Source organism: Corythoichthys intestinalis, chromosome 15 (genome assembly GCF_030265065.1).
Source record: "Corythoichthys intestinalis isolate RoL2023-P3 chromosome 15, ASM3026506v1, whole genome shotgun sequence".
NCBI classification, from domain to species: domain Eukaryota; kingdom Metazoa; phylum Chordata; class Actinopteri; order Syngnathiformes; family Syngnathidae; genus Corythoichthys; species Corythoichthys intestinalis.
The window spans coordinates 27525546-27548297 of NC_080409.1; the positions used below are offsets into that span (position 1 = coordinate 27525546).

The window sequence follows — 22752 nt, forward strand, 5'->3', positions numbered from 1 at the left end:
AAGGACTGCACCGCCTGCCTTATCAACGGTAAGACGGGCCCGCCCCCTACGCCGCCTTTGCAGCCCCTCCAATGGCCTGCGACGCCGTGGTCCCACATCCAGGTGGACATCTGTGGGGAGTTCCATGGCACTCCTCATCACCAGCGGTTCCTGTTGGTGGCCTACGACCTCCACTCCAAGTGGCCGGAGGTCCTCCCGGTGAGTTCTGTAACCACACAGCAAATCACTGACTTTCTTTCCTCCCTGTTTGCACACTGGGGTGTTCCTGACGACGTTACCACCGACAACGGGCCCCAGTTCATCTCAGCTGACTTCGCTGCCTTCACGGGGGAGAAAGGAATTAAACACATCAGGACGGCCCTGTACCACCCGCAGGCCAATGGTGGGGTAGAGAGGTTTAACCAAACCCTCAAGAACGGCCTGCGAGCGCATCTGGCCGAAGGTCTCCCATTCAGCACGGCGCTGCAGAACACAGTACTGCACTACAGAGCTACGCCACATGCCACGACAGGTAGCTCCCCAGCCTTCCTGATGCTAGGACGGGAACTCCAACTTCCCATGGATCGACTGCGTCCTCCCAAGAGAGATTCTCCAGGCCCTCCAGCAGCAGGAACCTCTGTCGGCGACAAGGTGGCAGAGAATCAACGCCGTATGAAGCACCGCTACAACATGGCACGTCGGGTGAGAGGACACACACTGAAGGTGTCGGACTGGGTCCGTATCCGCCGGCCCCATCGGTCCCACAAGCTACTGTCTTTCTGGTCCTCACCCCAACAGATATTAGCACAGTTGGGCCCAGCTACGTTCCGCCTGGCTGACGGGTCTTAGGCGCGTCAACCCGCCATCAGCACAAGAACTGGCCGCCGCGGCTGATCCTCGCCACACTGCGGGGGACTGGGATTTCCCTCCAGTAGCCCCGGGTGACGCCCTCGGACCGAGGCCCCGCCCTGTTCGGGCTCGGCGTAAGCCCCCGTATCTCAGAGACTATGTTCTTCACTCACGTTTAGGTTAGCGCATAGCCTGTTATGTGGCAGAATAAACCACTTGGCTATGCGGGTAAACAGGTAGTCTACCCTGTTTACCCAGATAGGTTGGCCACGTTCCGGCCTTAATGTCGTGTTCTATTAATATGTTTGAATGTTTTTGCACTTTGACAAAGGGGGGGGGGGTGAATGTGGCATGTAACCACAGCCACGGGGTAATGTTACGACGGCGTGACGTCACGGCCGTAAAGTGTGTTTGCGGGAAGAGTGCTGCGTTAGGATAACGGCGACTTACAATAAACAGCAGTGAGCACACAGTCAGTTTCCGAGCGTTTTATTGAACATAACAGATACGACTACAAAGTCCATCATCGACTAGTGGCCTAAGGTGTCCTGGTGCCATGTGCACTGATGGACCCCCTTATATTCGAACACATTGTTTGTTATAGCCAAACTGTAGGTATCACAGAAGTCCAAAAACTGGACACTTCAGGTCTTTTTCTTATTTTTTTATAACTTTTGTAGGGTAGTGTCAGGATAGAATGGGGGTTCAACATCTGACTTTTCCTAGGGCGCCCAATGGTGTTGCACCGGCCTTGCACGCACACACACTCAAGGTTTTGAATTAAACTAAAAAAAAGTATTTTAAATCTTTGCTTTCCATAATGTCTTCAATTTGAAGCCTTAAATTTTGCAAATAACAAAATGTTTCATTTCAACAAACGTCCTCATCAAGTTCTCGCTCGCTGACATTCCACCACACATGCACGCGCACGCCTCACGTCAGCGTATCATCGCGCTGCAGAGGCGCGCGCACACGCAGCTCGCAGGCAGCAAGCTGGCACTCGGCGGGGAGGATGGCCGGACACGAAACGCTTTTGTCGGCGTGCGAAGAGACACGATAGCGGCCCGTCGGAACCCGACATGACAACAAGTAGAAAAAGAACAAGATTATTATCTTTTTAATCACGGTTACTCAGTAAGACACTTTTATTTTATCTTTTCTTTCTTCCTTTCAATTTTTAATCTTTTTTTTTTTTTTTTTTTTTTGTGGGGCTACCGAAACCATGCTGCGGACTTCCAGAGTTCCATCAGAAGGTTAAAGAAGAAGGAAAGAAAGAATAAGACAAGGAGGTGCTCAGCTCTCCTCACCGGCACTATGATCAGGATCTTCCCGGACTTCAGCGTGCAGGTGACGGCGTCGGCTGCCGGAGGAGGCGGAGGAGGAGGTGGAGGGATGGTCAGCGGAGCCCCGGTGGGGCGCATGCCGGTCCCGGGAGCCACCAACGGAACACCGCAGAGCGTCCAGGGACTTCCGAGCTATCAGCAAAGGTATGAGGCGACCTGTAGCTTCACCACTCGAACAACTGCATTCAAAAGTCCACTTTTAGGAACATTTTGACACATTTTTATCTGATATTTGCTGGTTTCATAATGGCTTAATCGCTTTTTCCACCAACTCATTGGCTGCCACTGACGTCGATAGACGTCCAATCCGTTTGAACTGAGTGACATGAATGTTTTAATGGCATTGGCGGCAGAAGGTGACCAATCCATTTGAAGTTTTGTCACTGTCATGTTCCTGGTTCAGTGCCATTGACGGCGATAGACATCCATTTTCTTGCACTGAGTTGACTGGCATGATCATGTTTCAATGTCATTGACAGCAAAATACGTCCAATTTATTTGAACTGGTTGGGCTGGTTTTGAATGATGGTTCAGTTCTATTAATGACAATAGACGTCCAATTTATTTGAAAAGAGCAGACTAGCAAAATATGTTTCAGTTCCATTGATGGCAATAGACGTCCAATCCATTTGAAATGCCTGGAAGCAATCATTTGATTGCTGCCATTGAATGCAACAGATGTCCAGTCCATTTTAACTGAAAGGACTGGCAGTGATCGTTCTATCACTGTCAACCCTCCCAGTTCAAATGGACTGGACGTCTATTACTAAGAACGGCAGCCAATTTTAATAATCATACTCTATGAAGAAACATGGTTGTACTTATCTACAGAGCAAAAGATGTTGAAATTGTTAATTTGCACACAAAAACAGTTGTGACATGCAGCTTTAGAATACAGGAAGATTGTGTGTTGGGGTCACTTTGTAATGAAGGAAAATCAATTATGTCAAATTTTGAAGGCGAGTAATTGGATCGGATGTGAAAATGTCGAAACAATATCGGAGGAAGATGTCATGTTCATGCAGATTAGTGAATCAAATCAGAAACTCAGGGATTTTGTGTAAAAATGTGTCACCTCATTTCATCAGAATTTTCTGGTTTTCACAGCTGACAGACTTAAACTAAGTGGACTGAACAATAAGATCTTTGATTTTCCAAGTAAAAATCCCATCCATCTGTTGATTTTATATTTACTTCTCTCCTCACTTTCCCTCCTCACGGCGCCCCCGCAGGACGCCGCGGCGCAACGTCTAGATCCGCGGGTCGGGCGCTGAGCTCCCTTAGCTCTTTTCCTGCTGTCTCTGGTTCCTTCTCCACTTCCTTTCCTCTCTCATGCGCTCACAGTGTGAATGATTGCTTGGTGGTCCCGCTCAGTGGGTTGTTTTTTTCTAATCATCACACACTGTGGGGTGCCGGACACAAACACATACACCCCTACACACACATCCAGGTATTCCCGGACAAGTGGCTCTCTGATGAAGTGGAACTGCTTTGAGGAGACATCAATCAGGGGCGGGGCCTCATCCTCCAATGGGTGGAGTTATTTAAATTCAGCTCCTGGGGATGCTTTTTCCTCTGATGGGAATTTAACTATGTTGTCATCTGGTGACCTGTCAGAGGCCCCCTGAGGACCCTCTAACCTGTGCTTTGACGTCCACAAACAAAGGCTAAAAGTGAATTGTCCAGTTTTTAGTGCTGTTGGAACATAGCAAGTATACAGTAAATTAAATTGCCTGTATCCACTTTCTCCAGCGGGAGGGCTCAAGATATCATTCGCTTTCTTCTTTTTCTGTTTTACTTCTTTTCATGCAGAGAACTAAAATGGTTACTCCGTGTTTATTCATGGATGGCTCAGAATGCAACTGAGTATGTATATTCTAGGCATTTATAAGCATCGATCCTCAGAGCCCGATTATATATTTTTTTGTCTCAGGGCTGATTAATTGGATTATTTAATTTTGGAATTATTGTTGCCTGTGGTTTCCACGTTACCAGTAGAAGGCCTACCCGCTGTTCGGGTGTTCTTATCATGTCTCTGGGCAGATGAAACATTGGGCGACAGCCAGTCATAGTTCATTTGAACTTATTATACTTAAGCGCAAATTATTTTCTTGACAAAAATATCACCCAAAAGCAAAAAATTGATTGTGCACTCCAAATTAAAAAATACCATTATTTATTTTTAAATTTGCTTATTTATTTAAAGAAGATGAATACAATATGCAATAGACAATGATAATAGTGGAAAATGATAATCCTGATGATTTTAAAGTTTAGGGTTTTTTAAATTATCAAAAATAGTTACGCACTTTCTTTATAAGGGTTAACTTATGCTCACTTGACAACATGGTTAGTAACACCTTCAAATACATATCTTTATTCTTTCCAGTTTACAGATCTTTTCCTCACAGACTTATTTTCCTCATGTCACAAATTTTCCTAACTACCATATTAAGGAGCGCTTAGATCCTCACACTCCTCTTGACTTGTGTCTGTGTGTTGAATGCAGCAATAAAACAATCACATACGTGTGCTATGTGAGAAGAAAAACTAACTCCCTTTGGTTCGCACAGCAGATCTCAGAGAAACAAAGAATACGGTGCAACAATAGGCAAATCACCACCGAATTAGTTATTTCTCAAATCGTCTGCAATAATAATAATAAAATCAAATTTATTCATTAAATTTATTCATCACTCAGGCGAAGTCTAACTAAATAGAGCTCCTCCCCTTCACGTCAACATAGTTGCTTGGCAACATGTTACCACAAGAGGGGGCCAAAGTCATGTGGTTTCAATACTGCTTTGTTGATTTTTTTTTTTTTTTCAGTAAGTAACTCAAAGTTTGAGTTGCACAACAAATTGAAAGAATTTTGACAACCAATTGTTTAAACACCAGCTTTTTGAAAAGTCAGCCTTCAACAATAAAAAAAAAAAAAAAAAAAATCACAATTTTGTGTCACAACCATACAAGCAATCTTATCTTTAAAAATAAGATGTAAGCACAATGTTTTAATTTTGAATACAACTTTTTATGATGAATGTTCACACCAAACCAGCTAATGAATAATTATCAATTCATCTGCCATTGACGGTGATAGTCGTCCAATGCATTTGAACAGGAACGCGCTCACAGCAAATGGAGAATCGCTGTCGGTCGTATATCACTGTCAATAGCAGCCAATGAGTTAACATTGTCAAAAAACGTGGAAAAACCATAACACATCCCTTCCAAGAATTTCTTTGCAGAGCACTTGGTTTTTAGATGTTATTTTCCCACCTGCTCGCTGCCGCTGAATACCCACAATGCCTTTGACCTTGAAAGGTCATTTGTGTAGAAGCACCAAACGCCTCCTTAGGGGTCTTCATCACACTAAACCACGCTGACACATGGCAACAAAATACGTTACACACTTAGAAAATAGAAATTTTGTGCAAATTCATACTACAGTATTTTATGGTTCGAAAGGCACCGTCTTTTGTAAAAAAAAAAAAAAAAAAAAAAAAAAAAAAAAAAAAAAAGATACATATTGAGCTGGTGAATTTTGGCTTGAATTTTCATTTTGCCCTCCAAGCCAACAGGTTCGACAGTAACTTGGTGCGCGTGCGTGTGAGATTTACAAAGCAGTTCTCCAAAATTATTTGTAATGACAATGGTTGCGAACTATAAAACGGGGATTTAATGAAACCCCCAAAACGCACACACAATGAGGCGGTCGCGCGCACACGCACGACGCGTGCGGCGTGTTTGCGGCACGCAGCGAGAGAAAACACGCCGCCGTTGCCGGAGGAGGGGGACACGCCGCTCCACCACTGCCCACCGGCGTGGAGTCGGTCCTTCCGTTTGCATTTTTCCCCTGCAGTCGTTTGATTGATTTTTTGTTCCTTTCGTCCCATAATTCCACGCGTAGAGGTCGAGGCAGGCTCGGAGATCCTCGCCGCGCGGAGCGGTACATTGGAGGCTCCTTAGCGGAGCTCCCCCTCGTCGCGTTCGGCATGCAGCCGAGCGCCGACCGCTTCCCCCTTACGAGTCGGCACGCTCGCGACAGGAGAGGTTGACGCGCACGCGCACGGCCATGGCTTTGTCTCGCGCGGCCGCCGTGACGCATTGGCGTTCCTGCCGACGCGCCGCCGCTTCCGCCGCCGCCGCCTGAGCGAGCGCGAGAAGAGAAACCAAAGCAGGCGGGCGGCCCCGGGAACATGGCGCCCACCAAGGCCAGCGTCCAGCACGAGCACGCGCGCACTCAACGGTAACGCTGGCGAATCGTGCATGTGGTTGTTTTAGTTGATGTGTGTGTGTGTGTGTGTATGTGGTTGTTGGCGTGCTTGCGGGCACGTGCGAGCTGAGCAACAGTGTCGCGTGCACGCGCCTGTTCGTGTGAGCATGAAGTTTTATGACGGCGCGTGTACGTGAAGGCACCTGTGCTGCGATCACGTGACCACGTTCAACCATTGCCATTAATTTCTCATCCATTTACATGAATGGTGTTCTGACATTTTATGCTTATTAGTTATGATGTTGAAATTTCTTCAAACATAAACTGAATCTTTTTCCCCCTTACTATAACTTTTCAAGTCCTTACTTGTTGCTCAAAAGGTTGCTTCTTCATATCATTCACGTATAGAGATTATGGTCACGTAATAATAGAAATAGGAAGCTAGAGAATGAATTACATAGTCCGCAATTTTCGGAAATAGTCATGCAAGAAGATAATGACTACAATTGTGAGTAGTAGTATTGAATATTAGGCTAAAGCCTGTACAGAATGTCCTATTGCTGTGTTTAAGTGGCTCACAGTTAAATCTTCATAAAGTATTTAAATGCTCCGTCCATATTTTGTCAGTATTAAGGTATGATCATGCCAGTTGAGAACAGAAGCACATAGACAAAGCAAAAAGAAAGTGATATTTGTTTTTGTTTATGTATAAACATCTTTGATGGCAAGGTAAAGATGTACATCCTTGTTTGTTTTTTATGTGAGAATCTTTTTTTTTTTTTTTTTTTTACATTTTGAATACTAAACCACAAAATGTGGAACTACTTATTTCCACTGGACCATTGTTAATCAAACTCCAACCTATTTTTTAAAACTCTGAAATGTGTTTGTATTTTTTATATTTAAAAAAAAGAACCCCCCTCTTTTTTTTTTTGTCGAATCCTCGCTGCCTCACTTTCCAGTATTTTGAACGTGTACAGGCATATGCAATGTATTCATAATATAAATGAAAGTCTCAAATGCAATGAATTACATTGTATTTTTCATATTTAAAAATAACACTTAACTTACTTAACCCTTTTTTAAAAAATTAAAAACAGACAATGTTGATCCAAATTTTTAAAAATCTAAAGAATTATTTTGTCCCATATGAGTTGAGGCTGGTACCTCGCTGCCTCACTCCCCATTTTTTTTGTATGTATTACTATATGTACATATATTTTTTAACTTTATGTTTTAGTCATGTTTTTGACACATACAGTAAAAGCAAACCAAAAATGGATTTGTACTTTAAATTGTGACAAATGTGTGGCTTTTTTGGTGGTTCAAATTTTTGAGCTGTAGGCTCAGCAAGTACATCTACTTGTAGAAAGTACTGTATAAACATGTATTTGCTCTCTAATGTTGATCAGGCATCTGTGTGGACGCCTATTTCACAAACAGGAATTGCATGAGCATGTGTGGTTAAGCGTGAATCAGCTAACGTGATTATTGAGCCGTATATGTCAGCGTGACACGCGTATGCCGTTTTTTTCCTCCAATATTTCGTCGGTGTAACCTCGACACCGACATCTGTCGTTAGCGCGGCGTCGTGGATCATTTTGTTCCGGCTGGCTGAGGACGCTTTTTCCCTCTCCTCGCCTCTCTCGCCCGGCTGCCTTTTTATGTTTCACGCTATAACGAGGCGACACCTGCCGCTCGGCCCGCGTCCAATGCTAGGCAGACAAGTCTCCAGATATTATCCCATTTTCAATTTTATTTTGAATTTTTTTTAGCTCATCGCCTGCCATTGACTTGCATATTTCCTGCAAGAAAATACGTATTGGTTAGTTCATACACACAGTTGAGTTGATTATGTATTCTCCCCTATTCTAAATCAGGCTTATCGGTGCACCCTAACAGAGTCGGTGACTTGGGTGACAAAATTTGGCATGTGGGCCTAATTTAAAATGCCCCCAAATTTGCTCCATTTGGCAAGGGGCTTTGTTGAATGAAAATATCGGTAAACTTCAAACACAACCTGATGTCGACCAATACTGCTGTAAAAATTCAAAAAGGAGGCATACCATTGGGAGTTCATCGACACATTTGTGTACTTTTAATCACTTCTTTGTTCGTAAACTATTGGAAACGAGGCAAATAATGGAGCTTTTCATTACGTGTTTGCGGACCGTGGATCACATCCGGGTTCACAACTGTGGCTGTGTTTACTTGTGCCAATGCACCAATATGTACACATACCTACATCAATGGCACTGAAACATGTCACTGAAACCATCATTTATTGGCAGCCCTTTGATCCAATTTTACTGATGCATAAGCACCAGTAAATGGTAGCCATGCACCATTCTAGAAACGCGATCGGCCCTGTTAGTGAGTCTCTGGTTTCTTTAGTAAACTGTCAGAGTTGAGTAAAGCAGCCATAAATTTTACTAAAGTAAGAGTAGTTTTACTGAAAAATAATAATACTCAAGTAAACAGGGTTCGTACAGCTCATTGAAATCCTTGGAAATGCTTGGAATTTACTGTTGTGTTTTCAAGGTTTAAAAATGCTTCGAAGTGTTAGGTACAGTGGTGTGAAAAAGTATCTGAACCTTTTGGAATTTCTGACATTTCAGCATGAAATCACCATCAAATGTGATCTGATCTTTGTGAAAATCACACAGTTCAAAAAACAGTGTCTGCGTTAACTAAAACCACCCAAACATTTCTAGGTTTTCATGTTTTAATGAAGATAGTATGCAAACAATGACAGAAGGGGGAAAATAAATAAGTGAACCATCACATTTAATACTTTGTGCCCCCCCCCCCCCCCCCCTTTGGCAGCAATAGCTTCCTGTAGCTGCAGATCAGTCTGGCACATCGATCAGGACTAATCTTGGCACATTCTTCTCTACAAAACTGCTGTAGTTCAGTCAGATTCCTGGGATGTCTGGCATTAATCGCTGTCTTTAGGTCCTGCCACAGCATCTCGATGGGGTTCAAGTCTGGACTTTGATTTGGCCACTCCAGAACGTGTATTTTGTTCTTCTGAAACCATTCTGAAGTTTATTTACTTCTGTGTTTTGGATCATTGTCTTGTTGCAGCATCCATCCTCTTTTTAGCTTCAATTGTCTGACAGACGGCCTCGGGTTTTCCTGCAAAACATCCTTAAACTTTCGAATTCATTGTTCCATTAATGATAGCAAGTTTTCCGGGCCCTGAGGCAGCAAAACAGCCCCAAATCATCATGCTCAACCATGCTTCACGGTGGGGATGAGGTGTTGATGTTGGTGAGCTGTTCCATTTTTCCTCCACACATGACGTTGTGTCTTACTCCCAAATAATTCAACTTTGGGTTCATCAGTCCACAAAATATTTTTGCCAAAACCTCTATGGAGTGTCGGAGTGCCTTTTTGTGAACATTAAACGACCAACAATGTTTTTTTTTTTTTTTTTTTTTTAAAGACAGCAGTGGCTTCCTCCGTGGAGTCCTCCTATGAACACCATTCTTGGCCATAGTTTTACATATAGTTGATGTGTGCACAGAGACATTGGGCTGTGCCATTGGTTTCTGTAAGTCTTCAGCAGACACTCTAGGGTTCTTTTTTACCTCTCTGAGTATTCTGTTTTGAACCCTTGGCATCATCTTTGGTGGACGGCCACTCCTTGGGAGAAAAGCAACAGTGCAAAACTCTCTCCATTTGTAGACAACTTCTCTGACTGTCGACTGATGAACATCCAGACTTTTAGAGATGGTTTTGTATCCTTTCCCAGCTTTATAGAAATCAACAATCCTTGACCGCAGGTCTTCAGACAGCTCTTTTGACCGAGCCATGGTGTAAATTTGTTTTTTCCGAAATTTCTGGGTCCGCAGTGAGTTAACAACACACTTTTGTGAAATATACGATGTTTATTGTAGAAAGAGGAAAAAAATAAGAACAACAACGCTAGAAATAGATTGTCACTTCTAACATTCCCGCGCTACTGTTAAAGCACACAAGATATTCCTTTGAGCAATCAAAACTCTTACCACTGACAAGCGGGCGGAGAGCCGACACCCCGGTAGAGCTGCAGAGGAATACAGGCCGAGCGATCCGTACCACATCCACGGCAGACTCTAGCCGAAGAGGGAAAATCCCCAGCTCTTATAGTGGTGCATCACGTGAGAGAAGACATGGTCAGCCCCTTCCCTCAGGTGACGAGCCACTTGCCCAATGGTATCGTTACACATGTTTTGAGATCCAGTGGTTTCTTTACACGTGGTTTGACACGTTTTGTAATCACACATCACAAAGATGTCAAAGTGGCGAGGAAAACAAGGTAAAGGGAATCCTACATTACAAGGATGCCAAAGTGGCAAAGATAACAAAGTTACAGTCATAAAAGGGAATCAACGCAATATGCTGATTCATTCTGGGTCATGCTATATTTCTCCCATCAATCTAACAATGCTTCTCACCTAGACAATTCTTACCAGGTGTGTGTTTTATAGTGGGTAGGGCAGCTTTAAACCACTCATCAGTGATTTGGCACATACCTGGCTTAAATTGTTTGGTAAAAAATTGTTTCACTTGCTCTTTAAGTCTCCTTAGGCAGAGGGTTCACTTACTTGTTTCCCCCCTTCTGTCATTGTTTGCATGCTATCCTCATTAAAATATGAAAACCTATAAATGTTTGCGTGGTTTTAGTAAAGCAGACACTGTTTTTACATGTATGATTTTGACAAAGATCAGGTCATATTTGATGGTGATTTTATGCAGAAATGTGAGAAATTCCAAAAGGTTCAGATACTTTTTCATACCACTGTATACAATATTTCTCAGCACACTATCTAAAATACTAATTAATAAATGAAAGAAAATTAAATTTGCTTCATCGCTGCTACACGCTCAATCTGAAGTTGCTTTCCCTTGATGTCTTGCTACAGCGCATTTGAGTTCTTGGATGAGTAGTTAGGAGTTTAATCAAGCAAACAGTATACAAATAAAGTAGTATTTAAATACATGTGCATTCGCTGTGGTTTAGTGCAATACATTTATCGCATGACTAGGTCCTCTTTTTATCATATTATTTCCCGTGACTTCCACACCCCCTTTTCCAGTCGCCGTTTAATCCGGCTGGGAACCACTTCTCTCAGCTTCTTCGCCGCCAGGCCTCGGCCTTCTTACCTGGCTCTTGATCGACTGCCCTTGTTGCACAAGAAAAGTGAGTCTTATTTTAAGGAGTAGGAGAGATTTTAATAGCCTTGTAAAGAACTTTACAAGTTTCGGCGACAACGGATTAGTTCTTTGTTCTTGTGAACTACGGTTCCACACAAAGGGTACTTCGAGATCTCATTGAGCTTAGCAATTGGAGGCATGATAGCCATTTTTCCAGTGTCCCAAGCTTCCCAGAAAGCGCATTTATCAAGGTTTCTTTGGCCGTGATGTGTGTGTTCTCCGTCCACCAAACAAGGCCAGCACCTCTGCCACAGGACATGTTCAGAGTTTGCCACGAAATGCTTACTGCTGCTGGGAATGCACCCTCCCATTGGGTTTCAGAATCTGCACCTTTCACACTAAATTTATCGAGCGTCCGGAGTCGTAAAATATTTTGGAAGAAGCTTGTGTGCTTGTCGGAAGGCAGCAATTTTTTTTTTTCCGCCTAAAGGTAAAAACACTAAAAATAAAAAACAACAGAAGAAAAAAAACATTGGATATTGTTTAAAAGTTACTGGAAAAAGTAGGCCATTGTCTTTAAAAAGTTCTTGAATTCGAAAAAGGTTTATGAACCCTGAGTAAAAGTAAAAGTAGGCATTCAAAGAACTTAGTCAAGTAAAAATGTATTTGGTGAGTATTATACTCAAGTAATTAGTAACATTGGGAGTGCTTACAATGTCTGATTATTATATTTTTTTTAAACAATGGTCTTTTTTTCCTTAGGACAATGTCATCTATCTGAGCTGTAATTATTATACAATAACCTAGTACTATTTTACTTGGCCAAAAAATACACAAAAATTAGATAAATAATAGAATTCCGATTAGAGAAATCTACACAAATGACACATCACCCACCTAGAGAGCATGAAGGCCCTCTAGTGGAGAAAACATTTCCTACCATGAAATTAAAACAATCATATCTCCGGTTTCCCGTGGTTTATTGGTGGCAAATAAAAACTGGGACAGAGATTGAAATTCGAGCAATGTTGATGCAGTAATGTAGTGCTCTCTCCGAAGTAGTTCATTTTTTATGGTGCTTTAAAGATGCCACATGATTGAACAGGCCGAAGTGATCATAAGACTTCTGACTGTAAGCTTGTATGTGGTCAGATAACTGTATTGTACATCGGATTGGTATAATGGGGTCATCTGATTATTGTTACGAAGTCTCATTGGTAAAAGTGGTACAACCACTGTGGATATCTTTGTCAAAAATAAAGTAAAATCTAATATGTAGAATAAAGAGGAAAAATATGATGACTAGTAAGCCTGAACGATATTGGGGAAAAATTATCATTGCGATTTTGCGGGGGTTTTGTTATATATTGCGATATTACAACTAGAAGAATTTTCACCAGATAACTTTAATAGCTCTGTTGGGGATAGGCCTGGACGATAATGAAAAAAAAACAAAACTTTGCGATATTTATTGCCAAGGCTCCACAAGGCTAATATTTTTTTTTTTTAAGGTGAAAATGTAGGCCCACCCAAATTTTTCATTGCATCACCTTTAACGCCATACTTTTAATCACTCTCCTTAACATTCACATAATTCATTCACTCATCTTCTAAACCGCAAGGGTCACGTTGGTACTGGACCTTATCACAGCTAACTTCAGGCAGAAGGTGGGTACGCCCTGAACAGGTTGCTAGTCATAGGGCACATATAGACATACAACCATTCACGCACACAGTCACACCTACGGACAATTTGGAGTGTTCAATTAGCATACCACACAAGAAAGAGAACCGGGATTGAACCCACAATCCCTGAACTATGAGGTTGACGTGCTAACCCCTGTCCCACCGTGCCGCCTACATAATGTGAATTATTTTTAAACAAGAATAATGTAGAAAATTGCTCGTCTTTATTAAATGCTTAATTGAGTGTGTCCACTCAAATTCACTCATGCTTTGACACTCTTACTGCCGAGAACAGGCTCTCACTTACACAATGAATGAGTTGGCGCAGCACTCTTCAGACTGGGCTGCCGCTAGTGTGTAACAAGTTTAACAATGATTAACACATTTGTGCCATTGATCGTAGGGCTAGTTTTTCTCCAGCCAGTTCAAAGCTAAAAATCTGTCACTTATCGTTAACTTTAAGTACCAAACATCAGCTTCACTGGTGACCTAGTAAAACAGTTTGGTCACACTGCTTAGGAAGAGAAAGGGTGAGAGGCTGTGGCGCTGTACGAGCACGAAGCAGAAAAACAAGTTTCTGTGTTTAAAAAAACAAAAAACGTTCTTGCAATGCAAGTATTGCGCATCCGCGATGGCGATCTTCAAACGATATATCGTAGTCTAGCACAAAGTAGCGGAGTAAGGGAGCGGAGCATTTATTCCTCACAATGTACAGCGTACAGGGAGATTTAAATCTACTCAAGTAAAAGTAAAATATTTGGTGTGGAAAAACTACTTTTAGAAGTACATCTTTCTCAAAATGTTAGTCAAATATATGGATCGGAGTAAATCTAAATCTAATGCGTTACTACCAACCTCTGGAAGCTACCTTTGGATAAAAATAACCCATGTTCCATTGTTGATTAAATGTTTTTTTTTTTTGTTAAATTGTAAAAGACAAATTTTTGGTGGGTCTTGAAAAATCAGTCGTTCTTTAAAATGCCTTGCAGCAGGGCCGGCCCAGCCTATACGCAGACTATGCAGCTGCTTAGGGCCCCTGACCACTAGGGGGCCCCCGATCTGGCAATCGTTTGATTTATATTCTATTTTGTTTACTACAGTTTGCTTTATTTGACTTTTGTGAGTTTTGATACTTGATTGCAAGCCTAAAAAAATAAGTTTTTCCTTAACTTCTTTCTTTCCTCATTTAGAAAAAGGTTTGGCGCTATCTACTGTAAGTACTGACAATCATTTGGGGTGAGAAGTTTGAAGTATGCAGTGCAACAAAATCTGATTAATATACAAAATATGGACGTATGGCTTGGATTGCATGTATGAGTTTCACAGTACACTGTGACGAAATGGTGGGCCAAAAATATGGGCCCCTTTGCATTATTTTGCTTAGGGTCAGTTATGAATAACTATTTGTGTATTTAAACTTGTAATTATTTTTAAATAATATTTTCTATTCCAATATAATAATTAAAACAAATGCAATTCTCCCCCCCCCCCAAATTTTGATTGTTCCTTTAAATGTATTTAAAGTAATGAAAAACAAGACATCAATAAAATAACAAAAATCATGAGAATTTTCACCTTTTACTGCTGTCAAATTTATCGCGTTAACGGGCGGTAATTAATTTTTAAAAAATTAATCACATTAAAATATTTGACTCATTTAGGGTATGCACGGAATGACCCGTTCTTGCGTTGCCTTAAACAGTTACAATGATGCCGTTTTAGCACACTGAGAGCAAATAGGCAGAGAAATGCGAGTGGACACAGGCGTTCATTGGACCGCGCCTTCTACTGGCTTAAGCTTTGGCAACTCTTTCACAACAAATATAAGTATTGTGGCGAACAACATTGGGAAGAATGACAGGAGACGATCTTTTTCTTAACACGTTTATTTGAACACAACGCAGATCATACATTATACCATTATTTCAGCCACCATTGACAGTCATGGTTGCCCAACTTCCTATAATGCATTAAGGGCGGGACAATTAAGTTGCTGCAGCATCATTTAGTGATAGCACAACAAAAATAATATTCCTATTTCTCACAGGAGACAATGTTTTTCTTTACACGCCTAATTGAACATAACGCAGAACATACTGTATAGCATTTGCAGCCACCACTGACAGTCATGGTTGCCCAACTTCCCATCATACATTGGGGCGGAACAGTTAAGTCGCTACAGTATCATTTACTGAAAGCACAACAAAAATAATATTCCTATCTCTCAAAAAATAATGTTCACAAAAAGAAAAGCGCTTAATGCAAAGAGAACTGGCATTCCCAATCAAAATAGCTATGCAAAATACACATAAAACTTACTCAGACTTTGCCTTGGCTAGAACTCTAAATAATTTAAAACTCGCCGTTGACACCTTGTGGTGTATTTCAATCACTACTTTACGTAAAGACACTGTGGAAGAACGTCAGGGAGCCCAATGTGACGTCACCGCTTGGCGACGTCAACAATGGCGAGTTACTAGTTTATTTTTTGATTGAAAATTTTACAAATGTTATTAAAAGGAAAACATTAAGAGGGGTTTTAATATAAAATTACTATAACTTGTACTCAAATTTATCTTTTAAGAACTACAAGTCTTTCTATCCGTGGATCCCTTTAAGAGAAAGAATGTTAATAATGTTAATGCCATCTTGTGGATTTATTGTTGTAATAAACAAATACAGTACTTATGTACAGTATGTTGAAAGTTTATGTTCATCTTGTGTCTTATGTTTCCATTCCAACAGTAATTTACAGAAAAATAGGGCCTATTTTAGAGATGGTTTGAATTGCGATTAATTAATTTTTGAGCTGTGAGTAACTCGATTAAAAATTTTAACCGTTTGACAGCCCTACTTTTAACATAAGTTATCACGATAAAACATTGCACTTTTTTTTTTTTTTTTTCTTGGTACTTTTTTGCTTAAAAAAAAGAAAAAGCTGCTGTTATTTTTGAACGTATGCGTTTCCCAGCATACGTTCATGTCCTGGAAGATTTGATCATCTTATCATCAAGCCGCCTGCAGGTGTGTGCGTATGAGAGAGCGAGTGAGCGTGTGCAGGAGGCTAAAAGCATTTCAATGGGGTTTATGCGAGTCTGTTTGTTTATAGGAAAAAGCACTTTTATCAAAATGGATGACAAAAAAGCTGGCAAAGACGCGGTGAGTTATGTTGGCTGTGACTGATCATCCGTGAGAAGGTGGCTCCCGAATGTTTTCCACTCAAAGGAAAATATATATGTTTGCCATGAAAGGGCGATAGACAACGAATTGGATGTCTATCGGCTTCAATGGCAGAGTTCATCAAGTATTTTAAGTGTTTTATGCCATATTGACAACAATCAAATTCTCGAAATGCCAATTTTTTAATTTTAAAGGTTTGTCATGAGATTTTTGTAATTTAAAATATTTGCAGTTTAGCATTGAAAGTCTGTTTGGGCTGATTTAAAAAATATATAAGAAAATGATTAAAAAATGTAAAACATATATTAGTCAATTAAAAAAGATGTTACATTTTCGATTGTTCCTTTAAAAGCAGGACATTTTGGATTTGACAAATTGATAAATTGTGGATCATCATTATTAATGGCACAGAAACATGATGCTTCACTGTCAAGCCCTTGGATACAATTTTACTGACGCATAAGAACCAGTGATGTGCCACTTGTGATATCACAGCCCTTCCAGTTCAAATAGAAGCCGATGAATTTTTTTCATTTTTTGAGGGGAGAAAACACTGAATTTAGTAAAAGCTACCTTTGCTCTAATGCTGGTAACTAGGGATGGGAATCGAGAACCGGTTCTTATAGAGAGCCGGTTCCGTGTGCTCCGATTCCATGGAATCGTTTGGCAATTTATCTAACGATTCTCTTATTGGTTCCAACCAGCTCGACTTATGTTTTGAAATTCACGCGTGTTATATACGCTCGATTTGGTAAGCTCGGCTTCAAATTAATCCATGAAGAGACTTTTCATCAAGTGTAACCTGGAGAGAGTCATTGCCGAGTGAATTAGCATTGGACTTTTAACGGCCATGTCATTATTCATGAGACTTTAAACATTAAACATTAGACATTAAAGAAATTGTGATTTTTCCAAAAAAGTCTATTAATGTGTCAATGGTATTCCTTGTCGAATACTCTATAAGAAAAATATAACATATATGCATCTAAAATAATCCTAAACGATTTTATTAGCAATATTAATACTCCTGTTAGAAAGATTCCATGGGTATGCGTTTGTTCCCATGGCAACCAGTCAGTTAGTTCCTGTTATTGTCCTACGTCATTTGCGCTGCGTATTCTGGGACCGAGAATAGGCATAAGGTGTGCATTTCGAGTAGAGGATGGCCACCTGTTAGAGGCAGTATTAATCTGTGTGCGTCCATGAAGGAATGTATAAGTATTTCCTCTTCATGCCATAAAGTTCTTATAAGTTAGAGCTGTTATCAGCGCGACCGTTTCGTGTTTTTACTGTTACGTCGGCTGGTTGCTCCTGCTCGTTCTCGCTGCGTCGAGGAGAGCGTTGTTGCCATTATATTCATGTTGCACAATTGTGTTATGAGGGAATGTGTAAGTTTAGCATCTTAAGATGATGTTGTACATCCATATGAGTGCAAAGTGCTTAGTTTTTGCCACTTTTATGGCCAAGATGACGGCACGTGCACGCAACGTGCTTCCGGGTTGTGCGCGTGCACTCGCGCCCCCCCCCCACCTTTGTGTCATTATAATATTACGAGTCATGCATGTGTGTTATTGACTGCTTTACAGTCAATTTGCATTGTGTATTGCATCAGCACTAATATGATGTAATTTTCTTTCCTTTCAGAACCACACATATAACTACACATTCCAGTCTTCTACAAATACATCAACGTCTTTCCACGCATGCTCTCATCTGCTCATTGAGTGATTGTCATATCAAGTGCCATTGCCTGTATATAGTTGTTCCTGTTGCCAAGTTGGATTAAAAGTGCCAAAGACCAACTCCAATCTCCACTTCTTTTGTTCTAATCGACACTTCGAGGCAAATGAACCATAAAACATATTGAACCCAGAACCTCATACAGTCCTATAGTCCAAATTAGAATCGATAATGGAATCGATGAAGAATCGAATCGTTAAGCAATATCGATAATGGAATCGGAATCATAAAAATTTTATCAATTCCCATCCCTAGTGGTAACAAAAGAACGGAAAAAGGTAGAACCAAACTTTTTTTTTTTTTTCAAGTAAAAAATTAGGTTCTGTTCTTTCCTTTCTTTGGTTCAGTGTACTGTATACCCAGTAGAACAATATTCTGTGGAAAATTAGTCCAAATGCTCAGAAACTGGTTGTTCTTTACATTTTAGTCTTCTTCTCGAACTTTTTGTCATTTTTTTCCCATCCGTCTTGTGGCACTTCTTCCAAAACTTGCAATTGAAACGTGGCGCGGCAGAAAGCCGATCCATCGGCAAAATGGCCTCCGCCGCCGCTTTGTCTGCATTTGTCGGTAATTCATCTTTTAATTTCTGCCGTCATTCATCTGTCTTCTTCGCCCTCCAACGCTCCGTTCACCGGCGGCGTCCAATCCCACGCGCCATCTGCTTCTCCTCCTCCCCCGCAGCCAGTTTTGTCTGCTGCTTGTGCTGCGTGAGGATCCATTTCTGGAGGCATTTGAGGCCCGATAGGCATCTGGAGGAGACCAAATTAATTTCCAGGTAGCAAGCGAGGAAGCCGGTGGAGGTGGCGAGGGAGGAGGGAGCGGAAGATGAAGCGGAGGAGGAGGAGGAGGGTGAAGCGCTTTTACTATCAGTAAGTGAAGGAAAGCGGGCTGTGAGATCATCAAGTTGGACAAGCAGCATTTAGCAGGAACAAATGGGGAGAGGAAATATTCAGGAATTCAGAATTAATAAGTCGCACCGTTGTGTATGTCACACAAGCCCAAAAAATGCCTAATGAAGAGGAAATAAACCCAGCGAATAGCATTAGCAAATAGAGCCACATAAGCCTCGCGCTAGCGATCGGCATCTACATGGCATGAGAAATCACGTTCTAGGTAGACGACACCAACTACATTAGCCCATGTATAGATGACGGAAACATTTGTGTCTAAGGCTGTGTTCACAAGTCAATTCTGATTTTTTTCCCCATATGGTGACATTTTCATGGAGTATGAATAGTCCAATTCCGATGTTTTCAAATCCAGCGTGGACCTTTTTAATATGTCAATACTGTAATTCCGATATGTGTCTGATAGCTCTGCATTATGAATGCTCGTCCAAACTATACATCATCAACAAGTAAAATACGTCACCACAAAACAATCAGCACATGCCAACGAGCCAAATAAAGGCGCAAAAAATAGTTTCTGCTTCTTGATACGCACATGTGAAGTTATCAGGCTAAATCGTTACAGGTGGTTAAGAAATAGCCGACTTGCCTGATTTCGACTTTACGAAGCTGGAGTCTCGTCCGGCATTTTGTCTCCAGTCGTTTTTTGTTGTTTTTTTTTTTTTTTTTTTTGTCACTTTACCCTCTAGCACCTAAGCCTATTTTACATAGGCTTGTTTACAATGGCAAGGTTGGGTCCCTTTTTTCAGGACACCATAACCTCCATGTCCAATCTGTTGTTTTCTTCACTGACCAATTATGATCAACATTTTGGACCCAAAAAGACAAAAAAATCCCAAAATCTTTTTTCAAAATTTGTCATGTTGATGTCCCATTGACAACCAAACATGCTCGACCAACTGCTTTGAAGCTTGATAATATTTATTCAACTTGTTAGCATAAACATTCAATAGAAAAAGATCAGACTGAATAGTTTGTTTGACAATTCAACACAAACAGAAGGTACGGTCATAGGCGTTTTTGGTCTTACACATACTATGGTCAAAACAGGTTATATACAGTGCAAAATAGACTTAAAAAAAAAAAAAAAAAAAAAAAAAAAATATATATATATATATATATATATTAAGGCTGTCAAACGATTAAAATTTTTATTCGCGTTAATTACAGCTTAAAAATTCATCGTAATCACAATTCAAACCATCTCTAAAATATGCCATATTTTTCTGTAAATTATTGTTGGAATGGAAAGATAAGACACAAGACGGATATATACATTCAACATACGGTACATAAGTACTGTATTAGTTTATAATAACAATAAATCAACAAGATGGCATTAACATTATTAACATTCTCATAAAGCGATCCATGGATAGAAAGACTTGTTGTTCTTAAAAGATAAATGTTATTACATGCTATAGAAATTTTATATTTAAACCCTTCTTAATGTTTTCGTTTTATTAAAATTTGAATTTTTTTTAAAATGAAAAATAAACTAATAGCTCGCCATTGTTGATGTACACCTCTTACTCATGGTGCTGAAAGCTATAAAATCAGTTGGACCCAAGCGCCAGCAGAGGGCGCCAAACACAAAAAAACATGTAACAAGCGGACATTACACTGCTGTCATTTTAATCTGAGCGGGCCATGTGCGTTAATTGAGTCAAATATTTTAACGTGATTAATTAAAAAAATTAATTATAGCCCGTTATCGCGTTTGACAGCCCTAGTTACCGCTAGGGCTGTCAAAATTATCGCGTTAACGGGCGATAATTAATTTTTTAAATTAATCACGTTAAAATATTTGACGCATTTAACGCACATGTCCCGCTTAAACAGATTAAAATGACAGCACAGTGTCATGTGCACTTGTTACTTGTGTTTTTGGGTGTTTGGTTGCCCTCTGCTGGCACTTGGGTGTGACCAATTTTATGGGTTTCAGCACCATTGTGTGATTATTGACATCAACAATGGCGAGCTACTAGTTTATTTTTTTGATTGAAAGTTTTACAAATTTTATTAAAACGAAATTATTAAGAGGGGTTTTAATATAAAATTTCTATAACTTGTACTAACATTTATCTTTTAAGAACTTCAAGTCTTTCTATCCATGGATCGCTTTGACAGTTAATAATGTTAATGCCATCTTGTTGATTTATTGTTATAATAAACAAATACAGTACTTATGTACATTATGTTGAATATATGTATCCGTCTCGTGTCTTATCTTTCCATTCCAACAATAATTTACAGAAAAATATGGCATATTTTACAGATGGTTTGAATTCCGATTAATTACGATTAATTAATTTTTAAGCTATGATTAACTTGATTAAAAATTTTAATCGTTTGACAGCCTTAATATATACATCATCTAACACAAAAAGGGTTTAGAGGATATCTGTTTATGAAGTTAGGTATTATACCCACCACCTTATCAAAAGTATATACATACAATCAAGTTTCTCGAACACACACATCTATATAAACATTGAAAAGATTGATAATGAAGAAAAAAAATCAAATATAACCTTGAAAAAAAAGTACTTTATAAAATAATGACAAGTGTTTCAGTTCAATTTTTTCAGGCAAGCGACTCAAAATTTGTTTTTTTTTTTTTTTGTTTTTTTTTTGTGACTCAATAAAGTTTCCGCTTGAACAGGACACGTAGTTATGTCACACACGTCGCACAGCCCACTTTTCCACCGTTTGCGCCCTGTCACTTCTACTCGCGAGACGCCGACTCATCCGAGGACAACAACGTCAAAAACGTCTCATCCTCTTCCTTGAGTTAATGAAATAATGCATTAGGATGCGTTAAATTTAGTTTTCAATTCATTCCGCACGTTTAGAAGTCGCTCGCTCAATCCAACCGGCCGGTGATCGCTTCGCATGTCTCCCTTTCCTTAGGTGGTACCTCGCTCGGCAATTTATTAAAAATTTTCACATTAGGCTCTGGGTTCGTCCTTCTTGACCTCACAAAGGCTCTTGGGATATGTAGTCTTTTGTGCTGCTTTCGGTTTTGAAAAAGGACAAGAAATGATGGAAATATGGAGATAAACACATGGTCCATGCAGCGATTTAGTGCAATAAAACTATAAAACTCAAATGACATTATCTCCCATTTTACTTGGTCGATTGACTTCAAGTAAAAACTGGTGTGGACATCAACTTCTGCATTTTCAAATGAGAGCAACCATCAGCACGTGGGTGACGTAATTACAGATGATATGTGTAAACACATCGCCGCCGACACGATCGGTGTTAATGGGTTAAACTGTAACTAGTTCCCGTTTGCCCTTCTTCATGTCAGGATCCCCTCCTCCCCAGCAGCAGTCCCTTTCGGCTGGGAGATCCGCTGTCAGGCCCCGCTTCCTTCTTCTCATGCTGCTGCTGCTGCTGCTGCTGCTGATTCTCCCCCGGCGCCAACTCCTTTTCCCGATCCCTTTTTTTTAATTCGGACAGCAGGCTCGCGTTGAGAGAGTCGACACAGGTGACCTGGGCGGCCATGATATCCCCCCTCTCACCTCCCTACTCTTTCTACAGCACCCATTTCTCTAAACAAGCCGACTCGCTCAACCCTAAAACTCGAATAGTCATTGTAAATAACGACATTTAACACAATGTACCTCACAGTATCTTATTTTTTACTTAATTTTAATAATGTGACGTATAATACATGTTTTTGGATAGTTATTTTGAGATT

The 22752-nt window shown here is 40.4% G+C and overlaps 1 protein-coding gene across 5 annotated transcripts in view; it reads left to right on the forward strand.

Annotated features, from left to right (window-relative positions):
* Positions 1-1841: 1841 nt before the first annotated feature.
* The window catches only part of LOC130930622 (neuronal PAS domain-containing protein 3), a 267831-nt gene continuing 246920 nt past the window's right edge, over positions 1842-22752 (forward strand). For 3 of the 5 annotated variants that reach the window (XM_057858590.1, XM_057858591.1, XM_057858592.1), the window contains exon 1: positions 1842-2315. In XM_057858590.1, coding sequence (XP_057714573.1) covers positions 2143-2315 — 173 coding nt within the window. In that variant the 5' untranslated portion in view covers positions 1842-2142. Of the gene's footprint in view, positions 2316-5786; positions 6421-22752 lie in introns of those variants that run through there. The other 2 variants (XM_057858589.1, XM_057858593.1) reach the window with 2 other exon arrangements.